Raw genomic sequence first — 18,024 nt, forward strand, 5'->3', positions numbered from 1 at the left:
TATCTGTAGCTTCGACTCTATGTTTGGGGAAAAAGTAGAAAGCTTTTGCAGTAATTTTAAAAGATGATTTATTAAAAAGTATAGAGTTATAAGCTTTATTATATTTTAGTGACCACTATGTGCCTAAAATTATTTGAAAATACAAAATATATTCAACGAACAAAAAATTCTCGAAGGTTAGGTTTCGCTGTCAATTGTCATTACGCGGTGACAGTTATAAATATGACATTTCACTAATCACTATCAATTATCTATCACAAAAACTGACTTTGAAAATTGAAAAACGAGTACATTTTACTAATATTTCTATTTATTTAAAAACATAATTAATCCTGAATAAAAGCAGAAAGTATAGAATTGTTCAATTATAGGAAATTATGCATATGACTCGCATGAACTCCCCATCTATCGGAATGGATGAAGGAACAGGTGTTGGTCATGCTTTAAACGACTTTCTCCTTCAGTTGGAAAACTACACTCCATCAATTCCTGATTCTGTTGTAGCTTACTACCTGAATATATCAGGATTTGAGTCGCAAGATCCCAGGTAAGTTCAAGCTACTATTCTGCCGACATTAGCTGTATCTGTTCATACAGGTATAAGAATATAACACAAGGACAACAAGACGAACGTTTAGTTCAGTTCTTATGTTAAGCAGTTCCATTATTATTGGCTTATTAATTACTTGAATATTTTTTTTCTTTGAGCAACAATATTCAAAGTCCAATCTATTACAAAAAATGGCTTAGCTTTAAGAGTGTTTCCAGAAATAATTTGATTTATACCTAGGGAAAAATGATTTAAGCTGTTCGGACTCCTTATCTTTAACGGTAATTTACAAGACGATAATAGTCATTTATTAAAATCAAATCTGAATCACTATTCATTCAACAAAATGACACTAATGAATGTCAAAAATATTTTAAACACTTTGGAAAAGAAGTGGCAAGAAGATCTTTGACAATCTTTTAAATTAACAGCTTTATTGTTTTACAAATTCTTTTAATTACAATATATGTAAAGTGATGCAACAGAAAATACTGAAACATCAAATTGTCAAAAAAATAGATGTAAATTAAAAATAAAAACAAAAAAGTTATTGAGTACAGTAGGTGCATTAATCAACACATGCTGTTAGTAAATAAAGGTATAACTTTGTAATCATTATTTTATTTTAGTGTGAAAATTACAGATTTTCTCCTTTAATTTAAAACTATATTGAACTAATATGGTAGTCAGGGTACAAATGCAAAAAATAACAACATTATTTGCAAATTAGTCTCATATCCACTATTCTATTAATTATATTAATTTATATTTTATTATTTTACATTATTTGTTTCCTTAACATTATTGTTTTACATTAGTAATATAAAACCACTGTATAAACTATGTAATTAATAAGGTACCCATTAAAAAAATATTATTATAATATTTCATGTTTTAATATTTTACAGCAACTGTCATTAAACTTGTACCCATGCCCCCCAACACATAATGTGGCATAATTTGTAGATGGTCCCATATTCATATAAATCTCTTATTTCAGACTAATTCGACTAATTGCATTGGCCTCACAAAAGTTCCTGTCGGACATAGCCAATGATGCTCTCCAACACTGCAAGATGCGAACATCCAGCCAACTGGCGCAAAACTCTAAAAACCAAAAAGGACCAAAAGAGAAGAAATTTGTAATGACAATGGATGATCTTGTGCCCGCTCTGCAAGAATATGGAATAGTTGCCAAGAAACCACATTACTTCATTTGAGAAGCAACACAATGTGATACAACTTGTGATAGTGACATTAAATTGATTGTGGAATAATGATTATTAGTGGAGTATCAGCAAGTGTTATTAAGACAAACATTAGTAAAATTTTAGTCATATAAACAAAAATCTTGATATAAGCTAGCTCAGAAGTATGGACTTTAAAGATTAATTACTAAGCCAGGACATACCACATTACTAACACATATTAATTTGCTTCACTGTAAATTCCATTTTATATTATAGAAAAAGAAAATTTAATTAAATATGGTGGTTAGGGTTACTAAAGCTGAGGCACATAACATTTAAAGTAAAAAACTACCCCTTAAATTATTTTGTTCCCTTTTTAAGGGATCATAATCATAAATATAACACCAACTGCGGGTGAGTAGTATCCAAAGCTCTGTCTCGGAGAATCCATGTTGACTGTGTGGATAGTCAGTGATAATATTTGTTTCTTTACTGACATGGGATCTATATCAGTTCTATGGTGGTGGGATAAGTGTCTATATAGCTAATGTTTTGTTGTTCTATCTAACCTAAGTTAAACTTGACTGAAAGGGACAAAACATTTTGATAGATAAAATAGGTTTAATAAGTAGACACATTTTTCTCAGACACAAAGTTAGGTTATTTTTGTACCCCCTAAAGCAGTTCCAGCACCCTGATGAGAAAGACAATATCAGAGCATTTTAAAACTGTACATATCTTGATACACACAATAGTACTGTTATATAAATTTTGTTTGTTTCACTATTTTATTCATAATTGCTTCTTCCTTGCTCAGTACTGCTTTAATACCTATAATATATATTATACAATACATTAATAAAAACGGTTTTATCTCAAAAGTTGTAATAACTGTAAGTAATACTGTTATTTTCAAACACAATAAACAAACTGTATATTTATTGTGTTGAGTATTATCCATTTTCTGAGCTTTTTTTGGGTAATTTCATACTGGTATATAAGTTTAATTGTACCAACATAATTCACAAATCATATTTAATTAAAACAAATTGAAATAAACATTTGATATCAGCCACTGAAATACTATATTTTAGCTAGATAAATTATTTGTGATTATTTTTTAATACATTCAACATTACCTTTAATTAAATAGTTAATTTAAAAAAAGTATTAATGTGTTCTTTTATTGAACTAAAATTGTCTGTCAGATAATAACTAAACAACCATACAATCCAGCATTAATGGTAGTAAATTTGGTATTTGAAGTGACATCAAAAGGAATTCTCATGAATTAATTTTAAGAAAATAAATGCCTTATAATTTTGTGCCTTTTTAATAACTCCCAAACTATTAATGAATGTGTATGAACATTTGATTTATCACACTTAAACAAGACAAAATGTTTAGCAAAAAGCAATCCGAGTAATATACACTGTACTGAGGCTTCTTGCAACTTCCCATTGATATCCGTAAAACATGTCACCACCACCTTGTAAGTACCGTACCACTTTTAAAAAACGACCAGTAGAAAAAAATCAATATTTTTTTAGGTTCGACACTTGACATTAACAAAATTATAAAGTGTTTTTCGTAGATAGAAGATCAAAGAATATACTACTCTCTTAGAAGATGAGCACTCGTCTTTAGGGAGTTTTTTAAATTAAAAATAATATATGCCTACCTATTAAAAAGAACTATTGAGGTAATTTTTATGAACCACACATATTTCGACTGGCAAGATATACTAGTTAGGGCTTAGATTGGCTTCGGCAAAGAGTACAGTAAACAGTTAACAAGACGTAGTAAGCAAAACAATACGGAATATGAACATTTTTTATAAAATTTATTTTATACGATAAATTATATCGATAAAGAATTGTTAAAAATAGCCCATTGATGAGACCACTCTGAAGACATGTCATTTTCGCGCCCTTGCCCTTGTTGAGCACGAACAATGACGTCATAGTTCATAATAACAAACTTAATAATATGCGTATAGGTTTGTTTGAAATTTGACATTTGTCGCCGTGGTGTCACTAAGGGTTTAACATTACAAACTATGTCATACGCTAGGACTCAGTGTCACATTCATTGTCGGGAGACTTGTCCGGTTTGGCCAAACCAAATCCGATCATATGTTTAGGCTTTAAAAAGGCAATCTCGCCTGTCTCACACTGCAATTTTTCACGGTTAGCTTCACTTGAACCATATTATAATAAGTATTCATTATTATACGCGTGACTTTATCCGTTGCCCTCCGCCTAAGTATTATTTTGCTCTTTGCCCTCCGCGTCATCAAATAGGTAAATACTTTTTTTTATACATACTTGCAAATTCTTTTTGTCACGTACGCTAAAACTTTTCAAACCTTGAAGAAACTTAACAGGACCATTAAATTAATAATGATCGATTCCACATTTGCGTTTTACCTAAGTATTTTCTCTTTGTGACATAATTTCAAATTCGACAATCTGTCCTGATTTCGAGCCCTGACATGTGACATCCAAAACAAATAAAAATGAATTGATAATACTCCTAAATCTCTGTAAAACCATAAAATGAATTCGAATCACTCAAATATCCCGCGGCAAATCGAATTACAAAATAGTTTCATGTCTGCACAAACGAAGGACTTCATACAAAGAATATGTTTCCAGCCTAGTTCTTCACTGGATATGAGAAGTCATGGTTTCATCAGCGACAGTCACCCATTAAAGTTGTTTATAAAACCACTTCGCAATCAGTTGGAAAATATTCTTGGGAAAGGTAATATTGAATCAAAACTTAAAGCCAACTGTTATTATGATATTTAAAGATTATTTTACAATAAAAGCTGAAGTAGAATCGAAATAACGCTTTTTCCACCACAAAGTACGTCTGCAGAGCGTCGTGAATTTTTCGGCAATGAGCGTTCTGCGTTCCAAATAAAAAAAAAATATGATGGTAGGCAATAAGTGTCGTACTTTCAATCGGAACCTAACACTACAAGTCCCTAGACGATGTTTTTGCACCAGATTAAAATATAGACTTGATTGGTTTAGGTTCTTTCCTTTAGATTATTACTATCCCACGAACAACTCACACACACAGGTACAATTCGTTCTATACTAATAATTCAATATGGAATCAGTCTATGTGTTCATAGATCACTAAATTCTTCTGGGTTCACGCATTCACGCAACAATTCTAAATTTGAAAAAGAGCCATCTTGCTTTGTTTGTGATGACAGCAACAGTGATGCTGGGCCGCACCTGCGTGTATCGTCACGACTCAAAAAGCTTCGTGCTAAGACCCGCCATTATCGGCTGTTATCCCGAGCATTCGGGCTGAGTGTGCGTTTTCGCGCGGGAGTCGCTACATCAAACGGTTTTAGCGTGCTAACGTTTCGCGCTGCCTGATCTGACTAGCGTTGTTCTGTGTTCATTTCGGCGTTTATTCTTGATAAGATCCGACAGGCGCGCGCGGCAAAGTATACGATATAGTTTAAATAAAAATGAAGTGGAGTGATGAAATGGAGTTGAAATTCCTGTATATATCATCTTATGAAGCTAATTAAATGTATTATGTGATTGTTAGCACACAAAATGTATAAGTAAAGACAGTCGTCGTCCATAGTTAAGCATTGATGCAAAACATAGAAGTTACAACGAAGAAAAAACCACAGGCGCGTTAAGCGATTACTTTCTAGTGTCCTAACGCACGAAGCTTCGCCAGTGGGCGCGCATTACTTTGGGGCAGTAGGTGCAGATGTGGCCAAAGTATAATATACACGTACACACTATCAAAATTTCATTTTGTCTAACTATTGTATCTAATGAGATACAGCCCACTTACTGACGTACAGACAGAGGATCTTAGTAATAGGGTAAGAATTGTCGGGGACCTAGTGCTCTATGAACGGCTGGATCACTTGGCGTTGCGTAGAGACTTCGGCCTCATTGTGTGTCTTCTACCGCGTTTATTACGGGGAGTATTCCGAAGAGCTGCTTCACCTGATTCCTACCGCTGAATTACACCATCGCACGGCACGCCACAAATGAAAATATCATTCCCACCATCTGAATGTGTCCTCCACAGTGCTATTTTCAAGGAACTTTCTTCCACGTACTACAAAACTGTGGAATGAGCTCCCTTGTGCGATGATTTCCGGGACGATACGACTTGAAACCTTACTGTAAGGCTGAGAACGCTCCTGTGATCCCTCTTGTGTTGCAAGAGAATGTTCGTGGCGGTGATCACTTAACACCAGGTGACCCGTACGCTCGTTTGTCCTCCTTTTCCATAAAAAAACTTAAGTGCTAAAAACCCGCCCTTAAAAGCAATGCTCCTGTGATTACTCTGGTGTTAAAAGATATCAAAAGCCTGTGCGCTCGTATGTCTTCTATAAAACCACCACAAACAAAGAGATGTTGAAAGACACATAAAACCTGCCAATGCCACATAAAATCAAAATCATTTTATTCGGTCACGGTCATTACACGATAAGAAAATGACACTTATGAAGGTTATTTTTTTTTCTTTTTACATTCACCATGTACGCAATGACCGCTAGGACATATTGTGACACAGAAGAAGAAAATATTTTTTTTCCCACCTTGATGAAAAGCTCACTTTTAGTCCCTGGTACGAGGGAGAAAAGTGGTCGATTCTCTCCCGGCAAGACGGCTTTTCTCATTCGTACCAGGGATTAAAAGCGAGCTTTTCACCCAGGTGGGGAAAAAATCGCATGCGCACCACGTGAGATAACTAGGATATTGCCAACCGCGATTGGCAATATTCCGCGGGTGAGAATGACCTACTTTTCTCCCTAGGTGCGTAATATAGAATTAATTTAATTTTGTACTTTGACGCATTTTCAGGTCAGGAAAACCACAATGAGGTCCCACAACCAGTTCAAAGAAAGAAAGTAACTATTGGTTAGTCGATATAAGTATAATTTACTTTACTCAGGCTTAAGTTAGCGCTTTTGAACCGTCACTTTAAATATTTCCTTTAAATTACTGACTCTACCATTATAATCGAAAAAAGTAGAGGTCTTGAGAGGAACATATCAGAAACTCTACGGCACTATTCAAATAAAGTATTTTATAATGGCATTAATAAATGTAGTGTATATTGTGGTAGTTTTTGACGTTCAATAAGTGATTTTGAATCCTATTTTGAATAATAATATTTGAATTTGAATTTATAACAAATGAGTTAGGTGCTGCATCCGATATAAGTAATATGAATCATGTTCAAAGTTAAAAAATGTTAAATATCAAATATTTTAATAAAAGTAATAAATAATAAACTGTACAAATATAAATTATCGTATATTGGATGCATCAACCTTCAGAGCTTGAATTCATTGTTTGTGTATGGTGTTATGGTGATGTTTCGTGAACATGGTAGTCGTGATTACTGTCATAATTAGTAATAACATCTAACAAATACAATGATTTATTAACTATACCAGTTGAGAGTATTCAAAGATCATTTACGCGTCACTTAGCATTCTGTTCTCATGGTTTTTCGCATCGACAACCCTATGAGGAACGACTGGCTAAATTTAACATGGTCAAACTCAGAGACAGGAGAGTGATGTATGATATAGTTTTTCTTTACAACACCATTAACCATAAAGTAAATTGTGAGTACCTGCTCAGTCGCGTTGCACTTAAGGCCCCTTATAAGTATCCGAGAGCTAAATTATCCAAAATTTTCTATACAACGCCCTGTAGATCAAATATAAGCTTACAGTCTCCGGTTAAGCGCATTCTTGAGGAGTATAATTTAATAAATGGTCGCATCGAATTGGATGTGTTTCATGACTCTTTATATAGTTTTAAGCAAAAGATTTGGGAGCATTTCAAAATTTAGTAATATTATTGTTATTAATTACATAAAATTATTTAGTATTATTAGTATTTCATAGTTATTTGGCAAAGTTATGTACACCGTAATTGTTATACATATCAGACACAATACCCTGTAATATATAAAACTAGTTGGTAAGGATAATGTGGTTGTACTTATTAAATAAATAAATAAATATACCAGGCAGCACTCGTTGACGCATGGACCAGCCATCGTTCCCTTTGCACACATTTGAGAGAAGAAACCTGCTTTCTCCCATAGCATAAAATTTATTTAATATAAATTGCAATTTATTTAATACATACTGCTAAGGAAACAACAGAAATAAAACAATCTCAATGTGTTGGTATCAGTAAGATTTTTAATTCTTCTGAAAGCAAAAGTAGCAGCACTGAGTCAATTTGAATGCCTTGATTGAAATAAATATCAAGCCATTGAAGTTTTTCATCTAATACTATTCTAATTGACGATGTGGAGTGTACAAGTTTTAATGGTTCTCTATTTAATATTATACTCCGTGATACTTTTTTTTACATTTGGTAGAGAGAATTCAATATAATATTTGGTTTTACTGGCTATATGTGCACAACTAATTATTCACCCTGAGGGATTTAGATATTTTTTCCAAGAACTAATTTATTTTATCTGAATTATGTGATTATCTGTGAACATTATAAACTCATGAAAAGAAAAGAAAAATTTCACATATTTTGAGGCTACAAATAATAAATAATTAATGTAGACGAGGAATAATAATGATCCTAGGATTGATCCCTGGGGCATGCCCATCTGCATTACAGCTGGAATGTTCGTTATAAATTACTTCTTTCTGGATTATATTAGATAAGTATGAAGTAAATAAATAGGTAGTATAATACATTATCTTCCCACCATAGGAATCTATTCCACGCCACTATTTGTTATTTTTGGGCGTCAGAAGTGCCTTGAAATAGCACGGCATGTGTCGAAAACTAATACAATCTCACACATTAATTGGTCACTTGGAAAAAATTAAACTTGACTCCTGGTTAAAATAGCAAAATTATGATGTACTAGAGATACTCCTGGAAATGTTAAAAACTTTTCACTCCCTCACATACACAAACAAAACCACAATAAGACATGCCACAAACACACATGACACTATATTTGCCAAATCATATCCTATAATGTTTCTATACCCTATATCAATCACGTTCTGTATTGATCGTCTATCTTATTTTTGATTTATTTTAAATTAACTAAATCTAAATGAATTACCTATTAAGATATTTATACATGGAACATCATTCCCTTCTTTATCTGGAGAAGGGCGCTGTTTAGCTGCGCTACAGTTTATACTTTTGAAACCATCATCCTCAGATCATTTATACGCCTAGATAGACTATGAAAACTGTGACAACGTCGAAAAAAATTGAGTTTAGAGTTAATCTCTATTTTGAACAATACGCTCACAGTCGCACACTAACACAAAGTGTCATAAAAATCGCGAGCGTAAGACGTAGCTTGCCATGCACACTAAAGTATTAAATATTCATAAAACTAAATATAAACAATTGGTTAAGCCTTGCCTGCCTTTATCGTTTGTCTGACAGCAACAGACTCTTTCTTGACGCAAAAATGATCTAAGCTATCATCGTTTTACATATTATAGGCACATACCTTTATATGCATGGAGGTACTAAGTTGCAACAATCTATATTTAACTACGAATTATAATATAATTTCCTCAGGTGACGAAAAACCAAAAAGAAAGCGAACAAAAAAAACGAAAAAAATGGCCATCGACAAACGGACTAAATTGTCAACTTAAAAGGTTTAATGTTAATATTTTCAATAAAAGATTTATTTTATAAATTGTTTCTTTTGGAACCGAAGTTCCTAATGCCACCCAATATCAACATAAAGAGCGTACTTTAGTACCGATCTCTCTCCCTCAACACTAGAGAAGATGAACATAAGTTGAAAAAGTAATATCTTAATTTTATTTAGAATCTAAATATGAATATATGTTAATTGAGCTAAGGCATCTCGTACCTCAACAACACGCGGTGGTCATGGTGACAGTAGTCAGTACAGATAACAAAGATAAAATTTGTTAAAAATATAAATACGTTGAGAACATTCTAGAAATTGACTAATTTTGATATAAAAAATTGAGATTTATAAAAAAACAGTAGGTAAGTAGTAGGTAAATGTATAAAATACGGCAATTAGCCGCAATGCAATGAGGTAATGATAAAACATTGTAAAAGCAAAAGCAATGAAATCATGGTTCGGCTGTTATCACATTTTATTCTATTACTCGTCTTTGGTTTTCTCTTACGACGATAGATATGCAATTTAATTTGTCTTACATAATATATTGTTGGACACTAATTCTCCAATCTCCAGCGTCGCTCCCGGATGCCTGCAGCAATCTGAAAAAGGTGCTATCTTTCTGGGATGGCCTGGGCTGGTTGGTGTAATAAGAACAATCAAGAGGCTAAGTGCGCAAACAGCCCAGACAAAATAACTATCTATGACAGGTCTCAACCTGTCGTGCCCCAAACAAAACGACGACGCCGGGTCGCATAGCATATCAAATAGGCGTGGTGGCCGTCGAATCAGACGAACTCTGCACGTGCAGTTATATCTACTAAAATATAAAATTTCACATTGTACAATTTGTATCTAATGCATATTAAAACCTTTTATGCAATTTAATCGTGGTGTTTCGTGTTAACACAATAAAAATTTAATGAAAAGATAATGCATAAATGGGTAAAACCCGAGAAAAAAAACAGTTACCTAATTTGAGAAAATAAAAACAATCCGAATGCGATTTTCGCTTTGTTGTGGCGAACTCTCCAGTACATCACACACTCTGAAGAGTAGTAGACCAAGCATTTGCCAGCTATTACGCACACATAAGGTGTGTTGTGTATACAGGGCCGAACTAGGAGCTGTATTATCCTAAGATATTCGAGCAACCGATATACTGAGGCCAAATTGTCTCTCTGCATTCATGTTTACATCTTATTTTAGTTAGCTAATGTACATAGTTCCTTACATGCTCTTTGTTCTTTAAATATAAAAAAAAAACATATTAATCGATTTATTCAGCGATAAATTAGTTAGTCAACCTAATAAAATCACTCCGTTTGTTAATTTTAATACGATTTACAGATTTGAACTATTTTAATTTTGCTTCTGAGCAATATATAAAGGGCAGTACCCAATTCGATTCCCCAAAGAGGCAGAGTACAAATTCGCTTTTAGCCGAGAGCTAAGGACACACACACACTTGGATATTTACCTTGAATATAAGCGCGTGTCTAAAAGCATCCGCATTTTCCTGAAATTTCTCTGGTGCTGTGAGATATTATAGTCGGCAGTGGTCAAGTACTTTATTGTGATCTCCTAATCCTGGCAAATTAAAAACTAATAAACTTCTAAAAACTCTGAACTTCGAAGCTTAGGTGACAAATTCTAATAAAGCTAAAACGACCAATTCTTTTATATATGTTTAATATATCTCTCTTGTTCCTCTTTATTTTATCGAAATTTTCTTAATGGGAATATTTTGTGTGGAAAATTCCATCTAGCCAAATCTTATGTTAGCGCATTATCCCGAGTTTCATGGCCGTCTGCTTCTGGTATTTCTCTTCCTTCATATAAGTTTAATCTGTTGCACTATTTTTGTATAGTAGAAGACTCGTTAACCCTTTACCCACAAAAGATATCAGTCACAGGCACTTTCAATTTCTTACACTATTTCCTTTTGCAATCGCAAATGCCACTAACATTACCAACACATTGTAAATGTTTATACGCAGGGGGATATCTACACTGGCAAGGAAAATTTTCATTTTCCATACAGCCAACTAGCTCACAGGAATTAGTTCCAATACTGCGCTTGCATTTTCGCTTACCACATATAGCTTGCCGTTTATTAGTAAAACACAAATTGGATTGTCTAGCTGTTGCCTTGATTGAAAAGCCTATATTTTCTTGATCTGTTGAAAATTTTTCTGTATTCGATAGTTTCCTAGATCTAAAATAATCTTGCTGATCAGTTCCTGCCATGTTGTCTTTCGTAGCCGGACTCGAGTAATTTCCATCAACATCGCTTCGGGTTTTAGGAATGGGACTTGAAACGAATTCCTGCGACTTTCGGATTTTTTTTCTATGAATTTCATAACTATCTCTACTCTTATGCTTCGAGTAACTTGTAGCAGGAATGCGATTAAAAGGCTTTTGTGCTGTACTCTTAAATTGTGGAATTTTCGCATCATTTCTTTCGTGTTTTTCATCAGTTTGGTTGTAAAGTCTATTTTGTAAAGGATTAAGTGATGGTCGAAAGTGTTGGTCTGATGTAACGTTTGGTGAATTAAAATGTGGTTGCTGGCTTATTTCATGAGGTCGAATTGAATTGTTCGGTGTTGGTATATGATAGGGCATATTATCAGTATGATTATCGGCCCGTTCTTCAATTTCGTTGATACCAAAAATATGTTGAGTTATATCGTTATTCGGCCTTACATTTCGCATTGGACTATAACTATTGTATAGAGAAGGTGAATTTTCGTTTGAAACTAAACCACTAAAACTGCCCAAATGACCAGCAGTTCTGACAGATGTATGTGGTACGGTGTTTGCATAATTTCCGGAGGTATTTACGTCTTGATATTGTGTGGCACATTCATTTGACGTATGGCTTAAATCATCGGGAGCTTGTGTTTGAATGTTTGGGCTGCGAACTAATGGTGGTAAGTGGGTGACGATTAATGAACTGTCGTCTAAATCGTCACCAGTTATAACATTATGTCTGTAATAAGAACTAGTTCCATCGTCATTAGTTTTATTTGAATTTAAACTCTTAAGTTTCAACTCATTTGTATTATTTAAAGTGTTTCCACCTAAATATTGTGTATACCATTGATTTGATGCATTTGTTAAATTATTAGAACTCTGTGTTGCATTTCTTTGGTCGTGTGTAATTTGTGTATGAGTTGATTGTGCATGGCCCTGATTAGTTCTATAACCATCGCAATTTTTACCAGTCGTGTTTAATTCTAAGTTATTTCTGTTGTAATCATTAACTTTATGATTACATTCGTTATTACGATTTTGCCAAAAATTCTGTGATGACTCGGGTGTACTTTGTTGTTGTGAATTTTGTTGAGGTAATTCGTATACTCTATTAGTGTCAAAATAAACATAAGGCCTTCTATCAATATCGTTAGAAGCTTTGATCTCATTACTTTCACTTAGATTTTGCGTATCGATTTGTCTGTGGTTTGGAACATTAATGTCTATGTCATTTTCTGAACTTTTATCGGAATTCTTATTGCAAGGGTCCTTGCAACATGTTTGATATTCATTAAGAATGTGTTGTATTTCCTCAGTATCTTCATACCTTAGATTTTCATCTTCTGCGACAGAAGGCCCACAGCATAGTGAGCAACCATCTTCTGTGTGGTTTCCATGCCTGCAACCATTGGATGGATTGTATTTAACACTCGAAGTTAAATCATTGAACTGCACTGATTCTTCACTTCTATCCTCATCTTCATCGACATCTTGAATATTCAAGGGGATACAACTATGATGACATTGACCAGAGACATCTTGGCCAACTGCAGTTTGATCTGTTAAGTAATGTTGGCAAGAAGGCTGTCGATGTTTTTGATGGCATGGAGGAAACACATAAATAGTGTCTGACTCTGGTATAAATAACTCAATTGGTATTTGCAGGCTATCCAAACAGGGCCTCCGTATTCTGGCATATAACGGAATACTTGTAGGGTGTTTTAATGAGCATTTCTTCTGTCCGCATTGTCGACACATCTGAGTGATTTTTGTTCTGCTAGAAGAATCTATAGATGAAAATCTATTGCGGCAGTATTATTATTTTACTTATTCATAGGGTCCTGCTATTGTTATGAAATGAAAACGATGTTTGCTGATATTTACACTAATTCACGGGGTTGTTATCATGCTGTTAATGTTACATGTTTTGTTTTGAAGATACTGTAAATACTGTCATATTATATTTGTTGGAATTTATTATTGATTACATGCGTCAAATGCTTGTCAAGATTATGCTTTAACGCTCTGACACGTTATAATATTATGATCACAATAAGGTTACAATCTCTTCACAGAATAAAGCGTAATTTAAACAAGAAGTTTTTTTTATACAAGAACGACGAGATATCGTTAGCGATTTCACTGATGTGAATAGTCGAAATTCAAATTACTTTATTCAAAATCTCTCAGATACTGAGCGTCAATAACTACCACCTATTCGAAAATTTCGACAAAATATAATATGGTACAGTAAAATTTATTAGTAAGTTGGTCGCTCCATTCTCAATCTGTAGTATCATTAACAAAGTAATTTTCGTTATAACCGTTTTTAGCAATTCTTTTTAGAGTCTTACTAACTCGACATACCCGAGGAGTAGATATTATAAGTTCATGTTTGTTCGCTAATGTGCCTATCAACATACATTATCAAGAATATAGTGAGATGCAATAGTTACAATGTTAATTTTAAAATTTTCAGTTAATGATTCTTTAGGACCTATGAAATTAGGGCGAATAGCATGCTTCTGCAGCAAAGATGGAATTGATATCGGCTGCACTGCTCCATAACAATATACCATAGGACATAAAACTATGAAAAATAAAACTGAATGTAATTGTGTAATAATATGGAAATAGTCGAAACTTGAATTAGAGTGCCAAATATGAAACTAGCTCCTTTCAAATAATTATTTTCACTATAGGCGAAAATGTCAAATATTTGAATATTATATACATAACTAGCTGAACCGGCAAACGTTGATTTGCCATATAAAGTATAATTTACGCGATTGTTTTATAAATAATAGCCTATGTGTTATTCTGGTGTGTAGGCTATATTATTGTAAAGTTTCATCAAAATCCATTCAGTAGTTTTTGCGTTAAAGAAGTACAAACATACATCCAGACATACAAACTTTCACATTTATAATATTAAAAGGATATACCACGTGTTTGATACTGCTGTTGTGTCTCTAAAAATCGCTCTTTACCGATTTTCTTACGAGACTTGCCTTTCGTGATCTATTTCTTTATATACAAAAATTTCGCGTCACGTTTTTTGTCCGCGACGAACTCCTAAACTACTGAACCGATTGTAATAAAATTTTGCACGCTGCAGTTTGATCCAACTTGAAAGATATCAGATATTTTTTATTTCGATTCATGACGCTTAATAAGTAATTTTTTAAATTCATCATTGTATAACTTCTACGAATTTTGTAATTAACAAAAAAGATTTTAAGTTCTGATATGAATACCATATCCTCACCCACCTACACTATATATATATATATATATATATATATATATATATATATATATATATATACCCACACACACACACACACACACCTCTTAAATAATATTATTATTAACGTACGTAATACTACTAGCATAAAATAACAGATGTATACCTAATAAATTTTTGTAACTATTATTCTTAAGCCTAAATTGGCATATCTGTAAAATTATTTGGAAGTCTATTGTAATGGTATAATAAAGCTGTTGGATTATTGGTAAATAAATAAATATTTGCATACTGTAATGTATTTGTTGTGAAGCGAACGCACTCGTAGTGAATGTTTAATATAGATGTGAATAAATTCGTAACCTTTATAAGAGGATTACCAATTAAATTTATAGAAATTAAGTGTGCCGCTGATCAAAATGTATTCGCTTTAATTGATTTATTTAAAAAAAATATTCCAGGGTGCCAAACATATCAATTTTAAAATGGTTTTAATGAGATGAGTTATTATGCAAGTTACGACGCTCTCACAATTGGTATGGAACTTTTATCTGTTAGGCAACGCATCACAACAATCCAGCTTTATTACCTACTTCAGTGCGCATGACGGCTACGGTCACGTCTTACACTTGCGATACGCCAGTCAATTTGTCTCAGTGTTCGTGCGTTGCTGAAAATAGATGTTAACAGTGCGCCTCTCTTTTATTCGGCAAGTTTACACATGTCACCGTCAATCTAGACCTAAAAATTATCTATGGTATTTATTATTAATCTGTGTGCGGATTCGGAAAATTTGTCTGAGCCTTTGCTGCCTAAGCTGTGCCAATGCAGATTTTTTTAACTTCGCAGTGTGTGCTTAAGCATGCGAAGTGAGAAACGTTTATGAGGGTGACAATTGCCATCAAAAGATAAAATTTGCACGTTTTGATTACCATACCTTGCTTGCCTTGTGTTAATCAGCCACTAGATAAAATATCGACCACATACTGACAGTACATCATTGGATACAAACTAAGTCCTAGGCCACACGCCGGTTAAACCACAGCGGTTTTTAACCGTGTGAGTTAATCAAACAAGAAATCGAATACAACCGCTGCACTTGCGGTTTTTTCCCTCGACAATGTTACAAATAAGCCCCGAAAAAAAAAAACAACAAAAAAATGACGCAAAACTTGCAATGCACTATGCGTTAACCGCGGGCGGTTTTTTGCCGCCTAGTACTCGGCTGAACGTCGTGAACAATTGTCGTGTTGTCGCGCCATTGAAATTATGTCGTCAACCGAGTCGGAGTACGCTTCAAACGCAGAGTACGAAAGTTTATCGCAGAATCCCAATTTTGTATCCATGTAGGTGATGAATGTTCGCACATTGTGCAAAATTCTCTCGAAACTAGCTACTGATATCCGATAGTAAGTACCTAATTTAAAAATTTATCTAAGTGTTCTCTTAAAATTTTATTACATCGCCTCAAACTTTTCGTCTGTGTGTTGCATGTCGCGTGACGGTCGGGCGGCGCCTTTAGTTCGCATATTGGATGCAATTGCGTTCGGGTGGAAGAGTAGGTTCAAACTCCACTTGATAAAGGTTTTTTTATTTTATGAAAATGTAAAGCATAATATATAAATTTGTTTTTTTTTTTCTATGCTGATATTAATACGTTTGTTATTTTGTGAAAAAAAGTTTCACTTGCATCGTGGTTTCATAAAACCACACAATTGCTTTTTTTCTTATGAAAGAAACCTCTAATCTACTGCTAATTAGCTAGGTAGTTAGTGAATGGAACCAATATTTGCAAAATTTTCATTGAAGCCTTTTTGTTTCGATTCTCAATATCAAAACAATAATACCTTGCTTTTTTTTAAATCCATCTACAAAACTGTGAAAACCGCAGGTGGTTTCGCGGCTGGAAAAAATTAAGTGTGGCCTAAGCCAATTATTTATACAAATGTGCATCTGAGAATGTGGTCCATAATGCTGCTATTCAACCTCTTTTTACTGATTTATTCTAGTAAAAATGTGAATTGTCAAATTTAATTGCTGTTTTAACTGTCATTACATTCTTCTGCTGGAGTACAGTTTTTAATTTTTAGTGAACATTATCGTGCGTTTGATAAATATTCTTCAATTTGTAATTGAAGTTTTTTAAAAACCTGTTCAAGAATAATCAACATGACATTATTTTTTTGCAAAACATTAAATGAAGCAAGTTCCAGCATTATTTTTTGGAATCCAGGCATTTGGTGAGTTGAGTAAGAAATACAGGTGGTAATTAAAAAGACAGCGTAAATCGTGTTCCATGTAACAAATATTTAAATATTTAGGTGGGGTCACTACTGCATGTTATATGACTAGTATAGTAATTAGTATGAATATGTTAACCACATATTAGAGATCATATTTTATACGTCTAGAAAGAATTTGACAGCTGTGAAAACGTAGAAAAGTTCGAGGCCTGCTTTTTATCTGTTGGCTAACAGCAAGAGACTATCTAGAGTCTAGACGTATAAATTATCTAGGGCTGCTACTGAGAATTTCCTCACATAAAACTGAATAGATTTTACCCAACCCGGGGATCAAATATGAGAGCTCTGGCAAAGCTGATCAAATTTACCACCGAGGCATAAAAATATTAGCTTCATCGAAAAGTCGGCATTTGGGACTCGATCATTTTCAATTTCAATTTCAAAATATCTTTATTATCAAGTAAATTAATTTATGTACAAAACCAGTGTAGGTAGATCCTAGAAGTACAGTATCGTGATTTTAGGTATTGTTTTGTGGTTACTTACGCCTAATAAATACATATAAAACATGCAGAATAAGTTCATTACATGGTAAAAAAACGTTGTAAAGTATAATAATTATTAATTCAGCAGGGTTTTTTAGTCTATGTAAGCCTTAGACACAGCATTACATTTTATATAACTGACGATATTTGGGACTCGATAGCTGCACTGAGTCTGGTATTGTGCCCATTGTACGCAAATATAATTATATGCAAAGGCTGTACCCCCATTGTGTGGGACCTATAATTAATATAGATCGCATAATGTGGATGTGGCATATACCTCAACCTAATTCTTTGGCGACATACAAGCGTAATT

The 18,024-nt window shown here is 33.6% G+C and overlaps 1 protein-coding gene and 1 long non-coding RNA gene across 2 annotated transcripts; both read left to right on the forward strand.

Annotated features, from left to right (window-relative positions):
• The first annotated feature begins 247 nt into the window (after positions 1-247).
• LOC126973371 (transcription initiation factor TFIID subunit 10-like) lies at positions 248-3,063 on the forward strand. Its single transcript, XM_050820612.1, has 2 exons — positions 248-547; positions 1,551-3,063. The coding sequence occupies exons 1-2, from the start codon at positions 378-380 to the stop codon at positions 1,768-1,770; spliced, it is 390 nt and encodes a 129-aa protein (XP_050676569.1). The 5' UTR covers positions 248-377; the 3' UTR covers positions 1,771-3,063.
• A 1,119-nt stretch (positions 3,064-4,182) lies between these two features.
• LOC126973376 (uncharacterized) lies at positions 4,183-9,429 on the forward strand. Its single transcript, XR_007731339.1, has 3 exons — positions 4,183-4,506; positions 6,600-6,656; positions 9,333-9,429. It is a non-coding gene; the product is annotated as an uncharacterized LOC126973376 (long non-coding RNA).
• The last annotated feature ends 8,595 nt before the right edge of the window (positions 9,430-18,024 follow it).

The sequence above is a fragment of the Leptidea sinapis genome, chromosome 29 (assembly GCF_905404315.1).
Source record: "Leptidea sinapis chromosome 29, ilLepSina1.1, whole genome shotgun sequence".
NCBI lineage: Eukaryota > Metazoa > Arthropoda > Insecta > Lepidoptera > Pieridae > Leptidea > Leptidea sinapis.

Coding starts and splice junctions, on each gene's coding strand:
- LOC126973371 (XM_050820612.1), top strand. CDS start 378: ATGCATATGACTCGCATGAACTCCCCATCTATCGGAATGGATGAAGGA. Junction 548..1,550: donor TTTGAGTCGCAAGATCCCAG/GTAAGTTCAAGC, acceptor CTCTTATTTCAG/ACTAATTCGACTAATTGCAT.